General features: G+C 42.2%; 7 protein-coding genes across 7 annotated transcripts; 3 read left to right on the forward strand and 4 right to left on the reverse strand.

Annotated features, from left to right (window-relative positions):
• Nucleotides 1–8613: 8613 nt before the first annotated feature.
• On the reverse strand, nucleotides 8614–9146 carry PG994_005346 (uncharacterized protein; the record flags this gene model as incomplete). The annotated part of the gene is made up of 2 exons (XM_066856755.1): nucleotides 8614–8933; nucleotides 8981–9146. The coding sequence occupies 2 exons, from the start codon at nucleotides 9144–9146 to the stop codon at nucleotides 8614–8616; spliced, it is 486 nt and encodes a 161-aa protein (XP_066716024.1).
• A 1748-nt stretch (nucleotides 9147–10894) lies between these two features.
• On the forward strand, nucleotides 10895–12127 carry PG994_005347 (carbohydrate esterase family 3 protein; the record flags this gene model as incomplete). Its single annotated transcript, XM_066856756.1, has 2 exons — nucleotides 10895–11000; nucleotides 11103–12127. The coding sequence occupies 2 exons, from the start codon at nucleotides 10895–10897 to the stop codon at nucleotides 12125–12127; spliced, it is 1131 nt and encodes a 376-aa protein (XP_066716025.1).
• Nucleotides 12128–12938: 811 nt separating this feature from the next.
• On the reverse strand, nucleotides 12939–13259 carry PG994_005348 (uncharacterized protein; the record flags this gene model as incomplete). The annotated part of the gene is made up of 1 exon (XM_066856757.1): nucleotides 12939–13259. One exon carries the CDS (start codon nucleotides 13257–13259, stop codon nucleotides 12939–12941), a length of 321 nt encoding a protein of 106 aa, XP_066716026.1.
• A 387-nt stretch (nucleotides 13260–13646) lies between these two features.
• PG994_005349 (uncharacterized protein) lies at nucleotides 13647–15005 on the reverse strand (the record flags this gene model as incomplete). The annotated part of the gene is made up of 1 exon (XM_066856758.1): nucleotides 13647–15005. One exon carries the CDS (start codon nucleotides 15003–15005, stop codon nucleotides 13647–13649), a length of 1359 nt encoding a protein of 452 aa, XP_066716027.1.
• A 2496-nt stretch (nucleotides 15006–17501) lies between these two features.
• Nucleotides 17502–18550, forward strand: PG994_005350 (uncharacterized protein; the record flags this gene model as incomplete). Its single annotated transcript, XM_066856759.1, has 2 exons — nucleotides 17502–17949; nucleotides 18006–18550. The coding sequence occupies 2 exons, from the start codon at nucleotides 17502–17504 to the stop codon at nucleotides 18548–18550; spliced, it is 993 nt and encodes a 330-aa protein (XP_066716028.1).
• A 253-nt stretch (nucleotides 18551–18803) lies between these two features.
• PG994_005351 (uncharacterized protein) lies at nucleotides 18804–20084 on the reverse strand (the record flags this gene model as incomplete). The annotated part of the gene is made up of 1 exon (XM_066856760.1): nucleotides 18804–20084. The coding sequence occupies one exon, from the start codon at nucleotides 20082–20084 to the stop codon at nucleotides 18804–18806; it is 1281 nt and encodes a 426-aa protein (XP_066716029.1).
• Nucleotides 20085–25470: 5386 nt separating this feature from the next.
• On the forward strand, nucleotides 25471–26316 carry PG994_005352 (Alpha/Beta hydrolase protein; the record flags this gene model as incomplete). The annotated part of the gene is made up of 1 exon (XM_066856761.1): nucleotides 25471–26316. The coding sequence occupies one exon, from the start codon at nucleotides 25471–25473 to the stop codon at nucleotides 26314–26316; it is 846 nt and encodes a 281-aa protein (XP_066716030.1).
• Nucleotides 26317–27757: the final 1441 nt, after the last annotated feature.

Genomic DNA, 27757 nt, shown 5'->3' on the forward strand with positions numbered 1-27757 from the left:
CCAATAACTGGATAAGGAATATATTGTAAAGGCGGGAATATTTCTCTAGTAAGGCCAGCCGGCATATTAACGTCTCGATACGCTCGAAAACTCGGAACGGACCGACGAACTTTAAAGCTAGTTTTTTATTTTAGACTTTTAAGTTTTTAATAAAAAGTTTTATTATTTATCTAACTTTAAAAGTAATTAATTTATAATAAGAATTATAATATTTCGCTTAAAATTTTATTACTTTTTTTTAATGTTTTTTTATTTTTATTTATAGGTTTTATAATTTTAATAGCCTGTTTTTAATTATTAATACCTTTTTTATAAAAGAGTCGTTTTTAATAAATATATAAAAGTCCGGTTAATAATTATATATAGTTTCGAATAGCGATAGCTTTATTATTAAATTTATTAAAAAATTAATAATATAAAATATTATATATAATAAATTTAGCTATAGTTTAAGGTATTTTATTATATAATATTTTAAATATATTTCGAGAACTTAGTTTATTTTTTTAGTTTAGCCGTTTATTTATAAATGAAATATTATCGAATACCTTAGTTTTACTTTATTTTTAAAATAAAGTTATAATTAGAAGTTATTAATAAAAATCGAGCCTTTACTTAAAAAGAGCCTTTTCGGGCTATTAAATTAGTACTCGATCTTTTTATAAAATAGCTATACTAGTTTAGCGATATTAATTATTTTTAATATAGAGAAAAAAAAGGATAACTTATTATATCGATTTATTATTATAAGGATAATATTAACGAATTATTATTTATAAAAAGAATTAAGTAAGCTTATAATAAAATCTATATTATATTCTTTTCTTAAACGATTAGGCTAGGGTAACGAAGTAAGTTTATTATACGAACAATAATATTTCGCCTTAAAGCCGAGATATATAACGTAGGTTTTTATATATATAGTTACGTCCTTTTATAAATCGGGTTAATAAAACTTTTTTTTCGAAGAGTTTTATTATATAATCGCGCCCGAAATAATTGTTAAAAAGGTTATCGTAATATATTTATAATAACTATATTCGGAGCGACGCTTATTTAGAGATATATATTTTTTTATTAAAGCATAGTAATTTATTTATTATTATCGCTTATTAATATTTCGAGTCCGCCTCGGCCCTTAAGCTTATCCGCTTTTATTAATAAGCCTCGTTTTTTTTTTTAAGCTTGGTTAATAAGGGTTTCTAAATCGGGACTGACTTCCAATAACAGCGGGTCTTCCCGCTATATCGAATTTTTCGCCTTTAACAAGTTATCGCTTAGGTTAGGATAACGCGTTCGGGCGTTAATTTTACCCCGTATACTATTTAAGTTAATATACAAAGCTTACCTTTTAAAAAGTTAATATTTATTATTAGTTTTCTTTTTAAAATAAATAATAATATTAAATTATTACCCGTATCAGTAATATAATCTAGCCGTTTCGACGGGTTATTAACGGGGTTATTTTTACTCGGTTAATAAATAATTACGAAATCGAAAAAGGCTAAATATATATATTAACGTATTTAGTAATTATTTAATTTATTAATTTTTATAAAGCTTTATAAGTTTTAATAGTTTAAAAATATTTCGATAATATATTTTAACCCTTTTAAATAATACCTCTAATATTTAAAGCATAATACTATCGCGAATATCTTTTAATTTAGTATATTATAATTAAGTTCGGCCTTGGAAAACTTTTTAAAATAAAAGGAAACCGGGTATTAATAATTTCCGATACCTTTTTAAAAAAGGGTTCTAATTATTACGAATTTAGAAGCGTCTATTTTTAACCGTATTAACTTCTCGGGGTCGAAATAGATTAAAAGCGGCGCCGTTTAAAAAGCTTACTTTAAGAGTATAAAAGCTGTTTTAATAAGGTTATCTAAATAAAACGCTCTTACTTTCCGTCCGGTTTCGCTACCGTTAAATAACCTTATTAATAGGGTAACGATCTCGAAATACCCTTTTATAAAGCGACGATAAAAGTTATAAAACTTTAAAAAGATTTAAAAGTTATAAACGAATATCGGCGCTAATTAGTCCTTAATTATATCGATTTTTAAAAAATTTATAAACACTTTTTTTATAAAAATACGGTATTTTAAGAATTTTAAAAACTTTTAAAAGAATTAGTAATTAAATAGTTTTATATATAAGTTAGTTTTTAAAAGCTTTTCGACTACTTATTATAAGTATTTCGTATAAGTTTTTTTATTTAAGAAATAAATTAAAATATTATTAATATATATTATATAATAAATATTTATCAAGTTTTTTAAATATTATAAAATATAATATTAAAAAATAACCGGGGTATTAATAAGGCTTATCGCTATTACTAAAAACTCGAAATAGCCGTATCGGGTCCAAAACGCCGTTTTCCACTCGTCCCCACGTTTAATACGGATGCGGTAATATATATCCTTAAAATCGATTTTAAAAAAGATTATAAATTAAGAAACTCTGTTTAATAATTCCGAAATAAAAAGTAAAGTATACCGGTTTTTAATAATAATGCTATTTAATCCCTTATAATTTATATATAAACGCAGGGTTCTATCCTTTTTTAAAACGAAAAAAATAAAGGCCCCCGCTAAACTGTATAATTCTTAAATCTTCCCCCTTTTCTTCATTTTATCTAACTATTCTCGTAATACCTGAAGTTCGGAATATAATAAAACGTAGATAGGTCGGTAAGGGGGCTCCGTCCCGGGTTCGAGATCGATAGTATAGCTAGCTACTCGGTTCCACGGGAAGATATTACATTTTTCGGTCTCGAAAAAGGTAGTTAGGTATTAAATATAACTAGGGATAAAGGGTAGGGCCTCTTCCCCGGGCGTTTTCCCTCTTTTTATACCTCTTTTTTATAAAGATATAATAATATAATAAAAGGTATTATTTTTATAGGCGCGGTAAAAAGGGCGAGGGTTTATAAATTAAATTTTAATTATATTAATAAAAAATTATTAACGGTTTTTTCCCGCGTTAATAACTAGTTTTAATTCTTATATAGCTTTATAAAATAATAAGACCGGGGTACCTTTATAATAAAAATCCCGGTCGATAATAATATAAAAACGTTAAATCCGTTTCGTAGCCCCTTAGAAATTAATAAGATTAAACTTATTACGATCGGCGGGTTAGTCCCCCGCGGGGTAGCACTTAAGGCGTAGAATTAGACAGAAATAACCCGAAGAGTCATTTTTAAAGCTTTTACTTTATGGCGTAGTAGTTAATCTATACGCATTATAATATAATAACTCTTCGCCCTTACTAAATAAGAGACGTAAGTTCGATTCCCACACTTATTAGATAGGAGCTCTCTCTAACTGCCTAGGCAAGATCGCTAGTAAGCAGGCAAGGCTTTGTACGGATTAGTTACCCGTACAAAAGCCTTAGAGTTTCTTTACACCGAGCTTAAGTAAATTATATAGTACTAGGGGTTTATCGCCTTAGGTATAAGGGTATACCTTTAGAAAAAGGGTATAGTATTACGATCGGCGGGTTGGTCCCCCCGGGGGTAGCACTTAAGGCGTAGAATTGGATAGAAATAACCCGAAGAGTCATTTCCGAAGCTTTTACTTTGTGGCGTAGTAGTTAGTCTATACGCACTGTAATAGAACTTTACTTAATAAACGCTGTAAATAAAAATATATAAATTATTAATAAATATTATTTATAAAAAGGTTTAAAATAATTTAATTTATAAAATAAAAATATAATTAATTATATTTATTTTAAAATATATCTTTAAATTAAAATAAATAGAAATTAATACTATACGTAATAAAGAAATAACGATTATAATAAGGGCTCGTAAGGTTTTAAATACCCTTATAAAAGGATCTTTATTCAAAAAGAGTACACCTTTATTTAAAACTTTCTCCTGTTTCCTAAAATTCGTTACACTAGTGCTTAGTTTTTAATAAAATATTTATTAACGTAATATCTCTTCTTACTATATTAATAATAAGTAATATAATTTAAATTCGGGTAACCCGCGGTACCGTTCCGTACTAATCCGGCCTACGCGTTCTTAAAGTAAAACGGTAAAATAAATACGTCCTATTTCTTTTTATAATTCGGCGGCCCTACCTCTTACGCTTAGAATCCCTAGGCTCCGGATTATCTAAACTAGCGTAGCTTCGCGGGCCCTTAGCGGGTATTATTATTATTCGGCCTTTCGTATTCCTTTTTTTATTAATTTTAATAAGATTTTTTACCTTTTTCTTATTAAATTAATTATATTATTTCGTCGTTCCGAAATATTATTATAATAATTTATAGTATCGTAATGTAAAGGTTAAAAAAGCTTACCGAAGAAGTAATATATACGTTCCCGGTCGAAACGCGGGCGGACCTAGCTTTTTAGGGGAGGCTAGGTACTCGTAAAACTACCGCGGATCCTGGTTTAAGAGTTAGTACGCCTCTTTTAATTAAGAACTAATTATAACGGCCTTATTAATAAGGCTCCGGATAACCGCCCGCGTCTATTTTAAAAAGGTTATTTAATAATATTTTAATTATTTCGATTCGTACTCGGAGGCGTATTATTTTTTTAAGCGAAATTATTATTTTATTTCTTAAATTATTTAATTACGTACGTATAAAATCCTAGCGTAAATATTACGGTAACGTTTTAAAATAGTTTTATAAATTATTCGTAACTTTTTAACCTAGCTTTCTTATTATACCTTAATAAAAATTAAATTAAATTAATTATATTAAAACTTAATCGATTTATTAAAATTTAAATCGAGATCGTTAATTAATAAGGTTTTATTAATATCGTTACTTAAAAATATATTATTAATAGGGTTTAAGCTATACCCCTCCGATTTTAAGGAGGTATCGGCCTCGCCGCCTGATAAGTTCGAAAAAAATAAAGGGTCTTTTACGTCCTTATCCTTTTATTAAAAGGCTTATTTTTTAACTTTTTTAAAACGTTTTTTAAACGACGACCGTTTAAGCTTTAATTAGTCGAGCTCTTTTCGAAAGCGTACTTTTAAGGGTACGTCGGGGGGAGCGTTAAGCCTAATAATAAATAAGGGATTATTAGTAATATCCGTAGCTACTCCTACTTCCTTTTCTTTTCTCTCTTTAAAAAGGGGGATTCGTCGGTCCTTCGTCTTCGCCATCCTTAACGGTCGTGTTTAGAGGATTAGGAGCTATAAGAGTTCTCCCTTTTTTTTCGAAATCGATATTATTAATAAGTAGGTCGTATTATAAAAGCGTTAAAATTATAAAAATACATCGATCCTTAGGTATTAATAATATATAAATGTAATAGAATAAAGCTAACACTTATTCCGTATATATTCTCTACGGGAATATAGGATATTATAAAGAAACTAGAAAGAGAGGGGCCCGGGAGCTATAGGGCGTACGAATGCTTCCTCTGTCCTGTTATAAGTTTAACGGAGGTAAGATTTAATTAAAGTTATACGATATCTTTTTTAAATAAAAGGAATAAGCTAATTAATTAAAGCTTATCGATTTAAAAGCTATTTATAAAGATTAGTAATATATCTCTTAACGTATAAGAGGAGTATATTTAGCTTTTATTTATTAGTTAAAAGTAGCGTATGGCTTATTTATCGCCGCTTAAATATAAACTTTAAAAAATAAGGATATTAAGAGCTTAAACGAGCGTATTAATTAATAAATTTAAAACTCGATACGCGGCTTAAAATATATCCCGCTTAACCTTTATTATATAAAGATATATATCTTTATTAACGGCTCGTTTATAAATAACGAAAACTTAACTTTTTAATTTAAATACCTAATTTTATTAAGTTAAGAAATAAATCGTATAAAAGACTAGTTTAAGATTTAAAGCAATATTATTTACTAAAGCTCGACGAAATATAAAAGAGTCACACGGAGCGTATTAATTAGCGAACTATATAATACGATTTCCGGTATAAATAACGGTATCGCACTAAGCACCACGTTTAAAAAAATCGTACGAACTTTAAGATTTTAAAATATATTAATAACCTTTTATATAAATTCGAGGTCTCTTTATAACTACTTAGTTAAATTAAGTATAATAAACGAAAAGAAGCTTATAATCGATATTATATCCCTTCGAAAGTCGTACGAAAAAAGGGAGATCTTATAAATCTATTACATTAATAGCAAGGACAACCCGGCAAACGCCCTCACTAAGGTATCCCTAAATAAGGCCCTCGAGCAAATGGTCTCGATAAACAGCCTTACCGTATATATAAAAGCGTATATTAAGAGGCTGGACTCGCACATCCCCGATAGGGTATAACGTATCGCGATATACGACGGCACCCCTATTATTATCACTACTTCTAGACCGTTCTTTCTGATTTATAGCGGGAAGTGATACACGTTGACGGACCTGTCACCCGACAAAATCAACGTCAAGAGGGTACAGCATCACCTATACGGCTCAAGCAGGCACCGAATACCGGATTGGCGTAACCCATCCGTACGAGACCCTCGGGAAGGGAAGGCCCGTATATAAAAGGGGGAACAGGCTAATTCTATCGCCAAAACAGAAAACTGCCAGTGTTAGAACAGCAAGAACTAAGGTTTTCTATATTACTTTAAAAGGGGTGCTACATACTTACGCGCACGAACCCCTTTTTAATTTTATTAAGAGGGGCATACGATACCCCTCGTAGCTCGTATTAAAGATAGATATAAATAATAGAATATAATAATATAACCTCGATTAAACCCGGAACTCACTTATACGTACGTACGAAAGCTTATTTAATAATTCTAATATTAAAGTTAACTTAATTTATATAAAAATAGTAAAATATAAAAAAAGTAGCCGACTTAATAATATAGCTCGACTTAGTAATAAACCACGTTATTAATATTAATATTATATTTTATTAAATCGAATCCTTTTTATAGTATTTTAACTTTTAAAATATAAATTTAAAGCTTAATAAATAATAATATATATTATTATAAGATTCTTTAAAACTATTTAATCTTTATTTTATTTAACTAATCTTTTAATTAAATAAAGTAATCTTAAAAGTTTTTTAAAATTATTAAGATCTTAAAAAAGTAAATTAATTAATAAATTAAAAGAAAATAAGTATATTAAAAAGTTAAAGGTTATTAATTATAATTAATATTTCTTAATTAATTTATTTATAAAAGTATTTAATACGCGTTATTATAATATATTAACGTAATCGAATCGCTCGTTTAATTATATAATATATTATTAACTATCGCGTTTAATTGTTTTTATAAGTTAAATTAGCTTTGTTAATTTATTAAAATCGGTATAATTAAACTTTTAAATAAACGAAAATAAATCGTTAGTATAATCGTTTTAATTAATCGCGATTACGATAATACGAAGCTTATTAATAAGCTTTTATTTACGTTACTTCTTATAATCGACTTTAATTAAAGTATTATAATTATTAAATTCGCGAATATTTTTACTTATTAATTAAAAGAGATTAAATAAAGCTTTAATTATTAAGTTTAAAATATAATTAAAGTAACGCTTTTATTAATTAAATCTATTATCGTGGCGTTAATTATAACTTTATTATAACTACTTTTTATGTTTAATATATTAAATATAATCTTTTAAAATTAAGTATTAAAAGGATTATAAAAGAAATAAGCTAATTTATATATATTATACTTACTTTTTAATCCTTATTTATTAAATATAAAATATATTTAATTAAACCTATATTATAATACTTTATTAATATATTAATAATATTAATTAAACTCGTTAATAGCGTATAATTAAATCGCTATATATTTTAAAACTATTTATTAAGCTTTAACTTCAAAGCTTAAATAATAATAAGTAATATAAAGTTAATTAAAATTAATAGCGTAAAAAGAAATAAAATTATATATAGTTTTTTTAATTAAAAATTGAGGCTAAATTTTTAAACTTAAGTCGTCCGCGTTTTTTTAATATTTATAAGAGACTAATGATTAAATTATTTAATAAAAGTATATAAATATTAACTAATAAATAAAAAAGGTTTAATAATATTAATAAATTAATAAGTAAACATTATAACGGCGGCATTAATAATAAATTTATTAAAATAGTTAATTAAAAAAGTCGATAAAAATAAATAAAAAAACGCGTTATTTATTACTTAAAATAATATTAAAAATAACATTTCCTATTAAAAGTATCTTTTAGCTTATTAATATAAAATTATAATCTTTAAGCTAGTTTTTTAACCCCTACTAGTTTTAAGTAAAATATTAAAAAACATCGTAAAATATATTAATTAAAGGCTTTAAAATATACTAGAAATCGGGGATATTTCGGCTCGATATTAACCGCAAATTAACTATATCAACCGGTTAGCAACCACTTGGATCGTTTAGTTAGTTTACAGTACTTTCCAGCAAGCCGTGGTTAGTTGATCAATATGAGGGTGTTGGCTGGTTGGTCAAAATATTGGTTGGAATGGTTGGTTGAAAGGTAACACTGCTCGAACCCACTGGGTACTAATAACCCCATTCCGTGCGGGAATAGGACTGTGCACCAAATTCCGTCTCTAATATATGACTGAGCACTGCATTCTTCCCTATACTAGTTATATGAATTGAATATTTTCAGTCAACCCAGAGGTCTCCCCATCTCTCATCGGCCTCATTACCTCTACAGAACGTCTCCCCGTGCGCCAGGACCTTCCCGTTCTCGCCGAACTTGGCGATGGAGTCCCGGATGATTTCGAAGACGTCGCCGCTACCCATCGCGAGCGCAGCCGAGCCTCTTGTGGTATCTCCGTCCTTGGTCTTGAGGGCGAAGAAGCAGTTGCCGGGCTCCGAGGCCTTGACGGCATTGTACTTGCTGGCGTCCGCGTTGCGGCGGGAAAGAGAAAGAGCGCCTTTTGGTTGGTCCCGTTCAGGTAGGCCATCAACGACGTGCAGTCCTTGATGTTGGCGGCTTCGCCGCCCGCATTCCACTGCTGCTTGTCACCCTTCAAGAACTTGGAGCCGTCGCAGAAGTTCGTCATCCTCTTTCTGTTGCACTTGGGGCAAATCTGCTCCCCCATCAGGTCCTGTTGCGACCAGCGCACCGGGAGGGATGCGGACGAGGTACTCTCACTATCTGCCACTCCTGCACTTGTAGGCTGAAATCTCATGAGGGTAACAGCTATATTAATAGTAAAGGGTACATTTAGTTTTAAAAGTTAATATACTCTTAATATAGGGAACTAAAGCATCGTCGTACCTAAGGATGGGTGAGTCGAGATCTTCATCCGAATTGGGCGATGCGCGTGTCGTTATCGTGGAATTGGATGCTCTGCCGGGAAGTCAGGTAGGGTCACGTACGACCAGCCACAGAATCAAGAAGGCGAATCAATCCATTCATCCATTGAACTGACGCGGCCCTTTTTCAGTTTCTGCAGCTTGTCTCAATTGACTCGAGAACAGGAATGAATGACCAAGCGCGACTCAGGGTAGAGTTTCTTCTGGCCCCTCCATCCTCATCCCGTCTTTTAAGACTTGCCCCGAAGGCTTGGGGAGTTACAGATCCAGCTAAGCCTGCCCAGGTGCCCCGCCCCAAAGCTTTCCAGCAGCACCCCCGAGCCCCCTCGATTCGATTCAAGCTCCATCGATCCAATTTGTTTGGCCTCCATTTCATGACAATCCTGCTACCGGGGACCCGAGATCCGGCATGTCTAAGGCTAGCAATCCGTGGCGATGCAACAAAAGCAACGTGTTAGCCACATCCCAACTAAGATTCCAGAAGCTATATGACATCAATTGACCGAGATGTGTTCGTCCATACTTGCATAGCTGTTGGACGAGCGAGGCAAATGCGCTGGTAGATAGGCGCGTTTTAGGTTGGGAAGATCAGATCAGATCTAGGCGGGCCAAGCAGACCTAGGCCAGGAAGGGTCTTGAGACTTTGGCACGAGAAGTGGTGGCCGAAAGCTTAGGCGGGCTTGGCCTACATGCAATTGCCGTCTACGACTGCAAATTTGATGATTCAGAAACCGTTGATGCTCGGACTGAGATTGTGATAATGGCTGAACATGAACATGAACATACCCAATGCGTATTGAATCCTATCTAGTTCCATTGATCCAAGATCAACATCCGTCCTCTTTTGATCTGCTCGCTGCTTTGGTCCGTCATACCTACATTTCCCCATGTATCCATCTCTTCAACACGTGGTTTCTGTAGCAGGCCTTTCCCTGTCACGACGTTTAGACCCGACATGCGGCATACGTCTTGGCAGCAGAACGATAACGGCAGCCGCACATGGATCCCCGGAGCAGAGCACACTCCAAGTAGTGCAAGGCGAACAGAGACCAAGCTGCTCTACTCCTACATACTACAGATGCTCGATACCTTAAGTACCTTAACAGAAGGCCGATCCCCACCTACCGTTATCGTCAACGGTACCTTTTTGGCTTGTCGCAACTGCAAAACCATAGGCGGGCCAAGCAATGTATCAATGTCCCAGAGGTAAGACAGACACTGCGTCTGCCGTACGCTGAGTGTGTCCCCAAGTGGCCACCATGTGGCGCACACCGATGCCCAGTACCGATAAAACAAGATGATGCCCAGTACCGCGTGTGCCCCATACACATCCGCGTTGATGGCTTGGCTTTGGTCTCGCATGCCGAGTCTCGTTCCTATTTTCGTTCACTCTTCGTCTGTCGTTACACCGGCCGACTTGGTTCCTCGGGTCCTGAAGCCAAAAAAGATAAACTCTCATTTTCCTTCCTGCTCCTTCATCATTATCCCTCCAGTGTCTTTCTCAACGCTTTGCTTGACGGTCATCAAAGCTTGATGGGCCAGTACCTGAGGTCATCACCGGTTACTCTCCTTTTTCAGCATAATCTTTCATCCGCTCTTTCGTTATCTCCCTCTCTTTAGTATGAAGGCGTTTATAGATAACGTGTCGCAAACATCGTACGTGTCGGCAATTGTTGCTCGAAAGAGGCTCTTGTTTGGCGTATCGCTAGTGTTTCTGATATTCATTGGTGAGTTGGACTATTTGTCTCGCCTAATGCATGCCTTCCCATCTGTTTTTGTCATGAAAGGAGACTGGTAGCTAACTCAGCTCGGTTCGTGCTCGGCTTCAGCAATATCCTTGACGGAAACCGAAGACCCCAACTGGAGCCATGGCAGTGGGCGGTTCTCGCACATAACGGCGCACAATGGCACGCTCGTGAACGGCACTTTTCCCTACGGGTCGGGAGGCCCCATGCGTATCGGAAAAGGGTACCAAAGGCCCGGCTACGAACGGCCGCTGGCCAACGGTCTTCCCCTGCGGATCATGGCCATCGGCGCCTCGACCACCCGCGGCGACGAGGGCTTCGACAACAACGGGTTCCGACGGCCGGTTCGGGACTACCTGACCTCCATCGGCAACCCCATCAACTTCGTGGGCCCGCACCGCGTCGGCAACATGACGGACAACGACATTGAGGCGTGGCCGGGGGCCCGGACGGAAGTGATGCACCACCGCGCCGAGCACTCGCTGCCCTTCATGAAGCCCAACCTGGTGCTGGCCAACCTCGGGTCCAACGACTGCTTCCAGAACTTCGACATCCCCAACTTCTACAAGCGGTACTACCAGTTCGTCGAGTACGTGCTGGAGGCGTCGCCGCGGGCGACGGTCGTCATGGGCACGCTGCTGCCGACGACGGAGACGGAGCGGTTCAACGCGTCGGAGCGGGTCGTCGAGGTCAACCGGCAGCTGCGGCGGCTGCACCAGATCTTCCAGAAGGAGCAGCGGCCGGTCGTGCTGGCCGAGATGACGGGGCCCGACGGCATCCACGCCGAGAACCTGGGCCCGGACCGGATGCACCCCAACGACGCCGGCTACGAGATGATGGGCCGCATCATCGTGCAGGCCATCATCGAGGCCGACGCCAGGGGGTTCCTGCGCCCCGCCGAGCCCGTCCACGGCATCCTGCCGGACGGCGACCTGGAGCGGCAGGACGAGGCCTACAGGGCGTGGGCCGAGGCGAAGCGCGTAGAAGAGGCGGGCGCGAAGGAGGAGAGAGGAGGCCGCGATCGCGGACATGGATGCGGAGCTCAAGAAATACATGGCCGAGATCGAGGCGCACCAGCAGCAGTCGGCGCTCGCGGCCAGAAGCGATGATCCGCCACCGCCGTCGCTAGCATGAATCAAGAACAAGAAACTCTATAGAAGAGTAGATTGGAAACGGCGTTTTTTTTTGGCTTTCATTAGTAGTGGGGCGATTACCTTTTAGTTACCTCCAGGGGCGATTTGCCTCTTTGACGAGATGATACTAGAGCATCTAGAAGACGACGTACTTCAAGAAATGCATTCAAAAATATCATCTGCTTCTCTCTCATTGGTGTTCGAATAAGCTACGACGCCAAGGCCATCCCTGTATCGTCAGTGGACCACCTGCGTTATAATTAGCCTGTTTGAGGAGCGAGCAAGCGAGCAATACAGTTACGGTGGTATCCTCATCCCTTGCGCCGCATGCTGGTGTGGCTCCAAACCCCGCCATCATCTCAGGTCCGGGGTAAAAGACCGGGCGATTTGCTGGCTCTGCACACCCTACGATTTTAGTGACGTAGGCTTTTAATCCATCTCCAACACCATCGAAGCGATTTCAATTATCTTTCCACAGCGTGGTCAACAATGGCGACTTCCCTAGCAACCACCAGTAACTTATCTCATTTGGATTACCGCATTCATATCTATCCGTCAGCTGGCTAATGAGCAATGACAGGCATGAAGAATAAGTGTAGCCAGCTGTCTCACCGTCACCAATGAAGTATTCAAGCTTCTAGTACCTTCAAGACTACTACATACCTAACCTTGAAAGACCTGTAGATATTTCCCGAAGTCCTGAACCAGCCAGCCTGAGAAGCATTTCGACTAGCTGGAGAAACAGCCCGACCCGAGGAAACATGGGTTATTCCAAACCCTCAGCTGCTCAAAACGGCAGCGCTGCAGCCTCATGAAGCTCTTCATTCGTCCAGACTCTGTCAGGCTCGTCGAGCTCGTCGAGCTCGTCGTGTCCATACTGGACGCACGAGGTGTTGATCGGGTAACCCACTTCGTCTTCCTCCATCGGTTCTTCATTATTACTATCATCCTGAGGCGGCGGATAGTTATCGGCCGGCGCGGTGTTGTTGTTGTTGTTGTTGTTGTTCTTACCGTTCATCTTCCTCAGGGCGTGGCGCTTCACGCTCTCGTGGTTGGTGCCGATTATGAAATAGCGCGGTCCCGTGTAGTCCGTGACCATGTGGTCCATCTTGTCGCCGCGAATGACGGCACACGCCCCGGGGCGTAGCGTGTCTTGATCCCCAGCTGGGGGACGCAGAGGTTACCGCCCGTGTAGTCGCCCAGCGTCAACAAGCCTGCAAATCCGCCATGCATATCCTTGGTGTCGCGGTTGCGCTGCGTGTAGGCATTGATGCCCACGGCGAAGAGGCTGAGAAAGTCGTCGTTGTCGCCGACGTCGTCGGCGGTGGTGGTGACGATGCGCTGGCGCCGCGGCAGCTGTTGGAAGATCTTCCGGCACAGGCCGTAGTACTCCGGGTCCAGGGGCGCGACCAAGAGACGGAGGATCTCGGGGGTCTAGCCCAGGACGGCCGGGCAGAAGGAGTCTTCGAAGACCTGGGACGGGAAGTACTGCGTGTCAGTGGTCCGAGCGAAGCGGGTGTCGGTCGTGCGGAAGACGCGGCGGCCGTGCGGGTCGCCCTTGGCCGACCAGCAGCCGTAGTGGGCCACAGCCATCTTGGCCCGAGGCAGCGCCGCCACGGTGGCCTTGGAAGGGTGCAGCTCCGGGTGGATGTGCCGGAAGTAGCGGTCCACGATGCCGTTTGGTTTCCGGCCGCGGCAGGGGCGTGAAGAAGGAGAACAGGTCGATGCAGTCATTGATCTCCTTCAGCACCGCCGGACCGAAGAGCAGCTGCGCCGCCCGTTCGACGCTGGCAAAGACCACCCGTCGTTTTCTGTCGGTGATGATGATGATGTCGGCTTCAACGAGTTCCCAGACGCTCTCTGCGGCCGCTTTGTCCTTGAGGTAATGGTAGAAGTAGTCGACGTCGAAAGCGCCGTTGTTCCATCTTGCAGGCCAGTTCGATCTGATGAGCGAGAGAACTTGGACATAGGCTTTGTCGTCCTGGGAAGAGGCTGCATTTCGTCGAATCCGATCCCTCTCATCCCGGCTAAGATGAAGCCAGAAGCGCTCTTGAGCTTCTGATCTGAGATCTTCGAGCATGACCACGTTGCTTAGCTCCTCTCCATACTCATCAGTACTTCGTTGCTGTTGTGAGTCGCCAGTAGTGTTGTTGTTCTTGGACTCGAGGAACTTCGTGGTCATGAACGCCTGCTGCAGCAATGTTGGCATTTGCGGCTCATCGAAAGCTGCTTTGGCTCTCCGTACAGCGTCGAAGTGCCTGTTTGTCTTGTCGAGCGGTGCTTTTTTGTCCAAGTCAATATCGAGGCATTGCATCAGACGGACGGTCCTGGACTGCGGTTGAAAGTCTACCACGACCACCTCGTCATTCTCACGAGAGATCTCGATGCTGCCATGGTCGCCGACTGCCCTGACCAGTTCGAAAGCGTCCGTGTCTGGCACCTTGGCCAGCATCGTCTGGATGCTCTCGAGCAGTGTATCATTCTGCCGAGGGAGTTCACCAAGGCGCTGGAACATGGGCGACATGATGTCAAACTGGTTACACAGCACACCGGTTAGCTTTACAAAAACACCCACTTGTTTCGCTGGAAACATGTTACTTGCCATGCGCACGTCTTGGAAGTGAGAAACGTTCCCCGCCCACGACGATAACACGCCAAAGGGATCTCCTGGGATCTTGGCGCATCTCTTGCCGAGCTTTAGCAGCCCGACATTCGCCTTTTCCTGCTCGCTGAGCTCGTGGAAGCACTTGATCGCCATCGTTCTTTTGTTCTGGGGGTTGCGCATCCCCATCAGTGATTCGACGGTGCGTTCGTCCGGCGTACCGGGTGGTGCATCCGACTTCAAGTACGGCATGATGGGCTGGTATCCTGGGCTGGGATCTCAAATTCAAGAAGATTTGCTAGATCGAAAAGCAACTGCAAATGATCAATCGGGTTCTGCCGAAAATGTTGGGGGGGAAGATTACACAAGACACGAGAAGTTTGAATTGGTGCTAAGGCAGGATGGGCAGGCTGTTCAATTAATAATGATGGTCGATTGACTGCTTGGAAATCTGATCACAAACAGAGTGTCAGTAAGCTGGAGCAAACTGCAAACAACAAATACGATACGTCCCCCTCACATCTCGTCCACCTGCCTATTTACCTATGTATTCTGAGTGTTTGTCGCCTCGTGTTTGCCTACGTATCTCGGGAGGTCTACCCCATCGCCAGCCATGGGGTCGCCAGCCAACCACCTTCGATGACCGTCGCCGCTTTGGTGATGTAAGCAAGATCGTGACGAGAAACATCATCACGATCCTTTCAGCACAATCGCCCCAGTTGTACCTGTATAAGGACACTGAAGTACCCCCTAGATATCTGGGCATCCTTTTCAATTAATCGTCGACGTCGTATATGTTCATACCTGGTGGATCACAATGCGGTTCCTCATCATCAGACTCCTTACGGCCAATCGAGACCAGGAGCTCAGAATCGTCTTGTGCCCAATCTGCTCATTGCTCACTTGAGATCCACGAGTTTTGAGCGCGCTTCGTTCCGATGGGAGAGGCGGCATCGACAGCAAGATTTCGGATCTCTCGTCCGAGAGGCGGCGGTGTCGCGAGGAGGCACTGCCAATAGTGAAGGAAAGCGAATTCTACTGGAGAGCGACGTTCACCACCTCCTTCAACAAACGCAGGCCAATGAAAACTGCTGTCCCTAATCGACTGGTCGGTTACAGAACCAAGAGCGATGGCGAAAAGAGGAAGGCCCAGGACACTAGAACGGCTTTTATGCAATTAGGTAGTCGGTTGCTTTTAGCTTGATTTATCTCGAATTCTACCCGTTTGTTAATGGGACAACGTCCTTGGCCGCATGCCTCCGAGACGGACCTTAGTTAGGAGATATCGGTCGGCCCAAGCCGGGCCTCCTGCAGAAAGGGTATAACCTACGTACGGCAGGCCGACAATCTTGCGGATAGTGTCATGCTAGCCAGCCATGGACGTCAATGGGTGGTCTTCGGTTTCATATCCATCGCCCCAGGTCAATCCAGTCAGTGGCTTCTGTACGTATGAAGCGATGAATGGCGAGTAGGTCACTCAAGGCCAAGCTCCCGCATTCGCAGTATGCCGGGATCAGCGCGCATTTTGAAAGGTAAGTCAATCTCGGCAAGGCTCTGCTGTCGTCGTCGTCGCAGGACGAAAAGTAGCAGCTCCTTAACCCCTCAGTAGAAGGTCTAGCCCCTTCTCTATATTCGTCTAACCTTACTCTTCTTTGGTAGTGGCGCTCTCTCTCTCTCTCATCAATCCCGTTAAGATTTTAATGGAGTCCATCCCCACTCGCGACCCCGGCGACTCAATTTCACAGGACTTCTGTTTGCAGATTACCTGGCATCTTGGCAGTCCCAAGATGGATAGCATCTCGTTAAGAAACGACAAGCATCCCGGGCAGAGGGGGACCATCCTTTCTGTGAAGAGATCTCATCACAGGCCAAGAAGCTAGAAGTAGGTAGTCTAAAGAATTGATACGAGTACATTTCGTTGTACTTTGTCGAGCTCTATTCTATCGGCTGGGGTGGACAATTTAGATGAAGCTGCTTTATGGAGAGGGAACTGCTGGCTGCACTGGCAATGACTCGCTCTCTGGTACATGTATGTTCACGGAGAACAACCTATTGTAGGTGGCCATCGGCCGAAAACATGTAAAGTATGACGCCGAAGGTTGCCCATCGATTCGCCCGCCATGGTTCATCAAAGCGAGGAATGGCCTCATCTATGCATATCTCCTCACCATAAAGCACGAAACCCAGGTCCCAAGAGAAATCCGAGGTGATATCCCGTAAGTTGACATGCATGCCCCTTTGTTAAACATGGCAAGATCCGAAGCTATCCTGACCAAATCGGCCAAAAAAGACTCCAAGACCCGCACCTGCCAAGAGCGGGTACGCCTGTTGATCTAATTCTCGAAACGTGCAGAACGAAATCGAGAGAATTCCGAGATTTCATTTTAAGACATGACTGCACCAAAGCCTGGCGCTTGCTGATCGGGATGAGGGGGTCAAACATGCCGGGGCAATGTTGGTTGATGGGAGAAAGATGGATATATGTATGGCAATTGGTATCCCACCCTCCGTAGAATTCATAATCGGGGATTCCTATATGTATAGCGAACAACCTGCTGCTTGGACTGGTACGGAGACTGCTCCGGTGGTTATGCGCGCGCATCGTCATTGATTGTGTCGACAACAAGACTTGTTTCCCGCCTTTCTTTCTTGTAGTACTCCAAGTCGCCAGTCGCTCGTTTATACCATCATCACCCCACTCCAAAGGCAATCGTTCCCCAGAGCTCTCAGACCACCACCACCATCACCATGCGTCTCTCCTCCGCCCTCGTCGGCAGCGTCGTGGCCACGGCCGCCAAGATCCCGCAGCAGAGCCCCGCCGGCAGCGACAACGACTGGACCAACAACTCGATCAAGCCCATCGAGCCGGTCCCGGCCCCCTGGTCCCTGCACGGCACCGTATACAGCATCGCCAGCGTGCTGCCGCCGAGCGAGCTGCCCACCAAGGCCTACGCGCCCCTGGAGCGCGCCGACGCCGCCTACACGACCGCGGACGCGTACGTCGGCCTCCTGGGCATGATCCAGATCATCCGCTACACCGACAGCCCCGTGGGCCCCTACGACGAGCTGCTCATGATACCGGGCTACTTCAAGTACCCCCACGTCGACGCCGAGGGCCGCGAGTCGGAGCGCCTGAACCCCTCCATCACCCGCATTTACGTCAGCCAGAGGTACACGGCCAAGAACGGACGGATGAGTGAGTAGTAGCCAATTAAGCCGTTTTTTTAGCCGCTTGAAGAGCGCGTACGGTAGTAAATGCTGTTGTGTTTGGTGCTAACGATGCCTCACCCCCACTACCAATAGACTGGAACATCCCCAAGCACCTGGCCAAATTCGACTGGACCGAGGACGAAAACGGCAGCACCACCGTCAAGGTGTACCCCTTCGACACCATGGGCGACGCCGCCGAGTCCGGCCCCGCGGGCCTGCCCTTCTTCCAGACGACCTTCGCGCCGATCCTGGACGGCCTGCCCTACAGCACCGACCTGTACGAGTGGATCGGCATCAACGCGACGCTGGCCCAGCCGCCCCTGCCCGCGGGGCCCGGCAGCCGCCACAGCGAGCTCGCGGGCACCAGCCAGTGGCGCGCCGTCGTGCCCGGCCAGGCCTCGGAGTGCTCGAGCCTGGGCCTCTTCGACCTGGGCCAGGGCCGGGGCGACGCCGTCGGCAACACCGGCAAGAACGCCGTCGGCGACGAGGTCTTCCCCAACTTCTGGCCCGGCATGCCCCGGATGAACCTGGGCCTGCGCATGGACAATGCCAGGATCTCCTTTGGCTCGCCCGAGATCTGGGGCTGAAGAAAAGAAAAGAGGAAAGAAAGAAATAATGCGACCGATCACCCAATTAGTCCCTGGGTCTCTGGGATACCAACCTGTAGTAGTCTAGATTCATCCCCTTTTTATCTGCAGAGACTCCATCCCCCTTGCCTCGACTTTGTTGCAATGCTGCCTGATGGCCCGCCACCCCCTAATATTCATTACATATACCCTTATCCCAATATACATTCTCAACGTAGACCATTCCATTCGTTCATTGGTTAATCATTATTGATCAATAGGTACCATCCGATAAAGAGCTCTGCCTCACTGTCAACCGTGACATGAGGGATTTCTCCGTGGCACTGCGCGTTGGGGCCTCGAACATCTCGTGCTCGATACCATGGTAGCACCCAAGTAGCTCGTAGAGCAGCCTTTCTCGATCAATCGCTCGCCGTAAGCCCACCTTCGCCAAGCAGGTTTCCGCGGCCCGGAGCAGAATGCTGTACTCGATGGCTTGCAAGGCCGACTGGTCCCACCTGATGTGTTTGGGGGAACTGCGGAGAATGGTCTTGGTCATGGTCGGGTCCCGTGCCAGTTCCAGGCAGAGGTCCTCGAGCATGTCGTGGTCGCACATAAATCCCAGCAGCTGCGCGCGCGAGTACTGGGCAAGGAGCGCGCCATGGTGTCTCTCGCGGATCTGCGTCTGCACGCGAATCACGCACGAGATCTCGTCCAGGATGTTCTGGCACAGCATGGGCTTGAACGGGAAGACGACCCGGTTGTACCCCACCCGCCTCCTCCAGAGGACGTTACCAAAGACCGAGGAGACGATGCACGGTATGAGAACGATGTACCCGTACCACATGGTCGCGCTGACCAAGGAGCCGACAGCGGCTACGACCACCGTCACGCCGTAGACGGCGGCGTAGACCTGGTGGTACCAGAAGCAGCGCCGCGCCCGTTTCAGGATCTGGGAGTCCTTGAGGTGGCTCTCTACGGCCGTCCAACGCTGACTGCCCAGGCGCCACAGATAGGCGGCCCAGACAGCGTTGATGAGCCCGTAGAAGGCCACGAAGCCGTTACCCACGTAGCCAGACAGCAGGTTGCTGGCTTCGAAGATGCGGCGGTTTGCGCCGGCGGGCGCCATGAGGGTGCCGGCCCCGACCAGCAGGCCGCCGAAGCCGCCGAGGCTGTCCATCAGAGCGCGGTCGGTGAACTCCCATCCCAGCTCGCCGCGGTTGACCCAGAGCCAGGCACGGATGTGCAGGGTGCATAGCACCGCTTCCTCGTCGCCGTTCTGGGCCTCGGCTCGCTCCAGTTCTGCGTGTAAATGGGCCCGCTCCCGCCGCAGGAGCTGCAGATTGTGCCAGCTCTTTCGCATGTCCCAGAAGGCGAGGCACGAGGCCAGCAGGATGAGCATGCCGCCGGTGATCATGAGCCCGAAGGCGTAGGCCGGGACGGGCCGCTGGTTGAAGACGTTGGCGGGGAAGTCGAGGCCGTTGAAGAACTCCAGCCAACCTATCAGGAACATCAGGTCGTTGAGGCGTCGGGTCCTCGTTTCGACGAGGTACATGTTCTTCTTCTTCGTGCCATGTCGTCGGGAAGACAGGACGAGCGACACAGCTGTAGTGTCGGTCTTTGGGGCTCACGACGGCTGGAGCATGCGGCGACGTCGCGTTGCCGTGGCAGACATGGTCGTCGGTGTTGCTGTTATGCATCTGCACCCTCCTCTTCCTGGAACCGAAGCAAAGTCGAGTTGCGGGAGCATATTTTGGTCAGCGTTCGGCCGGAAAGGGATGGATTGTCGGCTGTAGTTGTATTGGGTCGGTCACTGGAATGTTCCGGTGATGGACATGGCGCGTGTGGTGGTTTGCTGGGTCGGTCGATCGATCGGTCGGCTCGGTGACACGGAGTCCTTGGACAAAGCCAATACTTTGACGAACTGAAGGCTTATTGTTAGGATTGCAAGTGTGTGTGTTTGTGTTTGGATCTTTGCAGCGGTTCTTTCAATTTGGCTTCCTTGGTTCGATGTCAAAGACCTAGGTTAGAAGTTATGTACATTGTCCATAACTTTTTCCAGTCCTGGGAGTCCCTTTGCTCGACTGCTAACCTAGCGGATGGCTGGCTGGCTGGCTGGCTGCTTTGTGCAAATGATGTCATTTCCCCCTTGACAGCTTCCATGGTTCTTCCATTCTTCTTCGTCGTCCACGTGGGTATTTGTCGATCGGATGCAACTCATTGGAACTTCGGAGGCTTTCATTCTTTGCTCAAGAACAATCCCCATGCAGGCGAAGTTGCTGCTTGCTGTGCGGTCGGCAGTTGGTTGAAGCGGATCCTGGAGTGCATGCAGAAAGAAGTTGCTTTGCCAGTCCAAGTCCAATCCAGCCCATTCGGGGAAAAAAAAGAAACATCAGAGGCTGAAGTTAGCTGCATGTACCTGCATACACCTTACCCTAGGTAAGGTTAATTAAGTCCTTCAATCCTCTGCACACGCATACTTCCAAATACGCAAACACAAACACACGGTCGGGTGGGGTTTGGCGCCACGTAACGTGTAATCTCCTTCTCTTCCAACTCTGGTTGGGCTTGGCTAGAGCCTAGCAACAGAGAAAAGAAATCAATTCTGCACAGTAAGAGGTGACGACGGTGCAGAACGAGGAAGAGTGGGCATGGCAGTGGGATGGTGACACATCTAGGCCCTCAGTCCATAATCTGAATCTAAACTTCTGTTTCTATCAGAGGGAGATTACATGAAAGTATCGGTACTAGGTCGGTTTTTATAAGTATAAATTTATATTTAAACTTTCTTAATATATTCTAAAGAATAAAATAAACATAATTTATAGTGTTATTTAATTATTAATATTTAGTAAATAAAAGTTTTATTAATTAAAAAATGTAATTAATATATATTAAATATTATATTATTATTTTTATTATCTTAAAACTATATTTATTTTAATCGTTAAATTATATTAATTAAAAAGCGTAAAGTACTACGTTAATTAAATTTTAAATTTTTATTTAAAAAGTTTTAAAAATTATACCGTAATTTAAAAATAACTTTTTAAGCTTTTATATTTTCATATAAAAAGTAATAATAATAAGTTATTAATTATTTTAATTCTTAAAAATAAATGAGTTTTGATTTAATCTAAACATTAATAATATAATACGACTTTTATTTAATATTAATTTATAAATAATAATTATACTTAATAACTAATTATTAAAAAATATAAAGAAATGAATACTTTAATAAAGAAAATAAAAAATTTAAAAGTATTAAACGTTTATATTTAAAAGAAAATATTCTTAATAGTTTTAAAAGTATTTAATAATAATTAAGCGGTTTAATCTATAAATAAAATAAACAAGTTAAATAATAATAATAAAAAACCATTAGTAAAGTTAATTTTAAAAATAAAATAAGTATAATAAAATTAATTTTAAAACTAAAATAAATACGTTTAATAAATTTAATTAAGATAAAAGATTAAATTCTTTTTAAAATATTAAAAAGGTAGTTTTTATTTAAATTATAAGTGAAAACAATTTAAAACTATTTTATATATAATTTATAAGGGGTTTAAGTATTTATAAAAAAGATTATTATTTCTTTTTTAAATAAGTTTAATAAATTTAATAATAAGCACTTTATATTTCTAGTAAAACCCTTTTATTATAATAAAGTATAATATAATATAATAAACTTAAAATAAAACCGTTTAAAAACTCGTTAAATTAAAAAAAAAGTATTAATTATATATTAAAACTATATACTATATTTAATATAAACAATCGATGTTAAAATTATTAAATTATAATAAAAAAATTTATTATTATAATCTATAATAATTATTTATTAACTTAAAATTAAAGAATATTAGAATTTTAATTATAACTAAGTTAAAAACTTTTTAATACTCATTTTTTAAAAAACAAATATAATACTTTATTAAGTTTTAAATAATACGAATTGTTTTTTTTAAAAATATAAAAAGTATTATTTATAATTATAAGTTAACGTAATATTAATTTATTATTTAAAATATATTAATAAAAATATAATTAAATAATTATTTAATAAAATAAGAAACGTTATATTAATAAAAACTAATTATTTTTTAATGGCATTAAAAACTTATTAAATTATTTTTAATTAAAAGAAAGATATTTTATTTTAAATTATTTATTGAAACAGTTAGAACTAAAGCCGTTTATATTGCTCTAAAAGAGGTGCCACGTACCTACGCGCACGAACCCCTTTTCTGTTTCATTAAGAGGGGCATACGATGCCCCTCGTAGCTAGTACTAAAGATAGACATGAACAATAGAATATAACGATATAACCTCGATTGAACCCGGAACTAATACGTACGTACGAAAGCTCATTTAATATTATTCTTAACTATAATCGTTAAAAGTTTTAATTTACATTTTATAAAAATAATTTAAATTAATTAATTAATTAAACGCCGAAAGGTTATATTAATATTTAAGTTTAAAAAATAAAAATAATAAACCTTTTTAAAGAATAGTTAAAAAAACGAATGAATTTAATTATTTTTATATAACCGTAATTTTTACTTTAATATAAATAATCTTCTTTATTTTATTTTTAAATTCTTTATATTTATTTTAAATATATAAAACGGCCCACGTTTTTAATTAAATAATGAGCTTATATTTTAAGAAATAAAATAATCGCGTTATGTTTTAAATATATTAAATAAAAACGAAACGCTTTATTTCGATTTTTAATCCTTTATTAATAAAATTATTAAGCCGAAAGCGCGCTTATTAAAAAAAGCTTTTTTAATATTTAAAAATATATTAAAAGAATATCTTTTAAAACACTTTTTTAAAAAACATTAAACTATTATACTTTTAAAATTATAAAAAAGTATAATTATAAATAAAATGCTTATTAATTAATGTTAAAAATATTAAATACTTAATTATATATAAGTTTAATAAATATAAAAAGGTTTAAAAACATAAAGCGTAATTAATAATATATTAATTTTATAAAAAGTAAATACGCTTTTATTTTATACGGTTAAATTTTTAAAAAATTAATAGTTTTAATAAAATACTCCGATTAAAATTAATTTAATATAATATTAAAAACATTTTTATAAACACTTTATTTAAAAAAGTTATATATATAATTTCTTATGTGTACAGATTTATACCTAAACTCCCCCGACGTACTGTAGAGGATAGAACAGATATAATTCATGACCCTACCTGATCATCAGCGTCTCACAGTTTCCGATACCAACGGTCCCAGTGCTCCAAAAGTCCGCATCCGACAACCAACGGACCTTGCACACAAGCCAGTCTTCTTTCGGCCGATTTCGGATCTAACCCTGCCGTACATATCCCCAAGTGATACCTAATCCTTGCCCACTCGGTGTCATCTCTCTTTTCCTGCCTCTTCGCCCGTACGAATGAATACGAGTAAGGTACATACCGAATAAAATATGTATGTGAAAATCTCTGGAGTCGGGACATTACCTACATGATACGCACAGATAATTTCCGGAGCTTGTGTCCTAACATCAGGGCTGACAGCAGGGACCCTCCCTGCAGCTGACGCCATAGGGTTCCCAGCTCACCAGGATCTTCAGCTTTGAACCTCTGGCTCAGCTCAGCTCTCGTCAGCATTTCTCCGAGCCATCATGTCGGGCTCTAGAGAGCTAGCCCCAATTAGGGGGTAGAACCCGGCGCCGTCGAGCACGGCATGCCACAAAACGAAGCTACCATCGTTGGCGCTACAGGAGATTTCTTCCCCCTCATCAGGTGGGCATGTTCGGAGTTCCCTCGACTAGTGTAAAAGAGAATTAAAGGTAAGTACATACAAACTTATGTATGCATCACGGGACGAATCAGGTTTGATATGGAACTCTCCCCTCTGGTCCTTTGCTGATCACCGTCATGCCAGACCAAGACAAGAATGTCTTTCTTCCTTCGGCTCCACCTGCCGAGTACAACATATTTCGAGCCCCGTCTGTGTCATTGTCTTGGCATGACAGGCAGTGTCTCCATTGCCGCTGCTACAGTGCACGACCCGAAGTAACTCTAGGATGGAGCATCTCTGAGCTTCCTCAGAAGAGGGAGGAAGGCCTAGAGAGCAGACCATCATGAGATCTGCAGTGCGGCGTGAGGAGGGGAGGTATGTATCCCGTCCAAGACTCCGCTACGCATGAACGTAAGGGGGGTTTGAGCCAAAGACCCAAGCAGCCAAGAATCCCTCCCGACTCCTCACTCTCCCACTTCTCGTTTCTAGAAGGAAATGGTCGGGTCAGAAGTAGGCCAGGGCTCCCCGTTCACCTTATATTTAGATTTCCGATACATCTCCGACTTTTACTTGCTACTATGTACTACTAACTCCCGCACTTGTCTTCTGTCATTTTTCGAACTATTTGGTGATTGCTGCCTTAGTTGCAATCCCTTCGGTTTGGGTTCTCAAGATTCGGCCAATCACAAACTCACTCGGCTTTCGCTTATTTAGGCTTTCCGGCAGTTTGGGAACCCGCCGACATCAAATCCCCGGATCGACGTTGACGTGCAGCCGTGCTTTTTTGGGACAAGGAACGGGACAGACCACCAGTTCCTTGCATTTCCATCGGCTGTGGCCAACACTTTTCCCAAAAATAGATCGCAAAAAGAACCACAACGACAACAACACCATCGCCATCATCATCGGAACCCGCCCAATTGTTTGATAAAAGGAGGCGTTGCGCCGACAAAGCGACGATGCCTTGGTCTGGGCCCTCGCCGCTAGTAATTACGAGCAGCAGTGGTAGCGGCAGCAGCAGCCTGCGCCTGAAACTGCCCAACGATGACGCTTCGAGCTTGGTGAGCAAGTCGTCCTCGGGGGGCGAGGGGAGCAGCACGGTAGGCGCAGGGGCGGCGGCAGTGGCAGTGTTAAGGGCAGTTGGACGACGACGATGAATACCAACGAGTCCAGCGGCGACCGGGACCTCTTCTTCGTCTCGCTCAACCCGCTCGCGCCTGTTACCGTGGTGCTGCTGCACGTCATCTTCAGCTCCCACCTCGAATGGGTGCACATCTGGCCCAAGCTGTCCGAGTACCACCTGCTGATCCCGGACCTGCCGCAGCACTCGCGCTCGCGCCACGTCAAGCCCTTCTCCTTCGACCTCGCCGCCGACCTGGTCGCCGACATGATCCGGACCCACGCCCACGACGGCCGCGCGCACCTGGTCGGCATGTCGACGGGCGGCTACATCGCGCTCGAGCTCGTGCGGCGGCACCCGGACGTGGCCCAGACCGCCTTCGTCTCGGGCGTGTCGTACATCTTCGGCGGCTGGCAGACGCTGTCGATGCGGTACCCAAAAGTCATGGCGCTCGGCCTCTCGGCCATGCTCAACACGCCGTCGGCCATGCTGCTCAAGGCGACGGGCTGGGCCACGGACCTGCAGAGCGAGGAGCTCCTTAAGGAGATCCGCAAGAACGTCTCGGGCAGCCTGTCCGAGTCGGGCGTCGGCGACACGCACCGCTACGGCTGCGACCACGTCGTCGGAGCCGGCCGGCGGGACAAGCGCATCGCCGTCGTCGCGGGCGGCAAGCAGGACAACATCGAGGGCGCGCGCGAGATCGGCCGCCTGCTGCGGTCGATGGGTAGCGGCAACGGGCCCGGCGAGCAGACGCGCACATTTGTCGTCAAGAACGGCATCCACGTCTGGAACCTGCAGGTCCCCGAGCTCTTCGCGCAGAGCGTCCGGGCTTGGATCGAGGGGTATCCCATGCCGGTGGGCCTGGAGGAGTTGGAATAGAAAGAAGAAAGAAAAAACGGAAACAGAAGGAGGCAGAGGGGGAGGAGAAACATGACGTACGTGCGGTTGGCTAGAATTACATCTCTGGGATGACTTCACGACTTGATGATTCGTGACATTATGCACGCGTGGGCATAGAGAGCTTTTTCACCATTGGGGCGACGGTTTCGGTTTTTGATCTTGATGATACCACAGCATTATCACTTTTCTTTTCTTTCTCTGCCCAAAGATACCACAGCCAAGCTTTCTTGATTTAATAGATACCATTCCAATTCAGTGTGGGCTTTTCAGTTGTAAAATGATGTGTGAACTCTTGTAGCACTCGTGGACCGTCCATCGCTATACCCCAGCATCGACGCAAAGGGCAGAGCAGAACTAGCCATAGAGAGCAAACAACATGGAAAGTCATGAGCAGCACGTATGGGCGGAAACTTACGAAACCAGGTACTGCACTGCCCTATCAGTATGTTGATTACGATGGAGATAGCCAGAACCACCACCCCTTTCGGCCGAGTGAGCCCCTCTAAGATGAATAACCCCTCCCTCCTGGCCTCCAAGTTGGAAGGGAAAAACAAGACACCGCTGAAGGTGAAACGCTGGCAATGAATACGAATGTTGTATGATAGTGACCCCTGTTTATTGTGGATGACGTTATTCCCTAAGCTGGGTCATGTAATTTAAACTAAAAGTCGGACCGACTCCGATTAGAAATGCCGGCTCCAGGACAAGAGTAGTCTGCCCACGGTATACATTCCGCTCTGAAGCTTTGTTATAACGACAGCCGTTAATATCTGATCTATAGTACCTATGCTACGTAACGGAGATTAACCCCTATGATACCATGTTCTTTTCGAATACTAAACTTTAGTAGAAGGTGGTTAATTTATAGTAGTCGTAGCATTCTTATTATTAAAGGCTTATGTATTTATACCCGGAGATTTATTTAATGTATACTATTATATATATAATTATAATAAGACGGTGTGGTATTTTAAAGATCTATATATATTAAGCTATTTTAAGTAATCTTTTATTACTTAATAATCCCGAGTACTTTAAGTAATAAGGAAAAGGAAAGAAAAAAAAAGAAGGAAGAAAAAGGAAAAAAGAAAGAAGAAAGAAAAAAAGAAAAAAAAAGAAAAAAAAGAAATAAAAAAGAAGAAATAAAAATAAAAAGCGTACTTAATACTCCGAGTATAGTGTATCTAAATGACGTGTTATTAATAAGTATTTATTATAATATATCGATAGTATCGTAAAGAGAGTAAGGAAAACACCTCGATAAAGCCCTGAGCTAGGGACGATGGTTTTAAAAACTCAATACTACTTCCTTCTTTAGGAAGAGAGCTATTCTTGATATGTTTAAATTTTTATTAGTCTTCTATCCGTCCTCTTGCGCAAATAATTCATTGCTTTAAAGGGCGCTGCTGTGGTGAGGTTA

The sequence above is a fragment of the Apiospora phragmitis genome, assembly GCF_038363925.1.
Source record: "Apiospora phragmitis strain CBS 135458 chromosome Unknown utg000006l:1.0-5683423.0:1.0-5690449.0, whole genome shotgun sequence".
Lineage (NCBI taxonomy): Eukaryota > Fungi > Ascomycota > Sordariomycetes > Amphisphaeriales > Apiosporaceae > Apiospora > Apiospora phragmitis.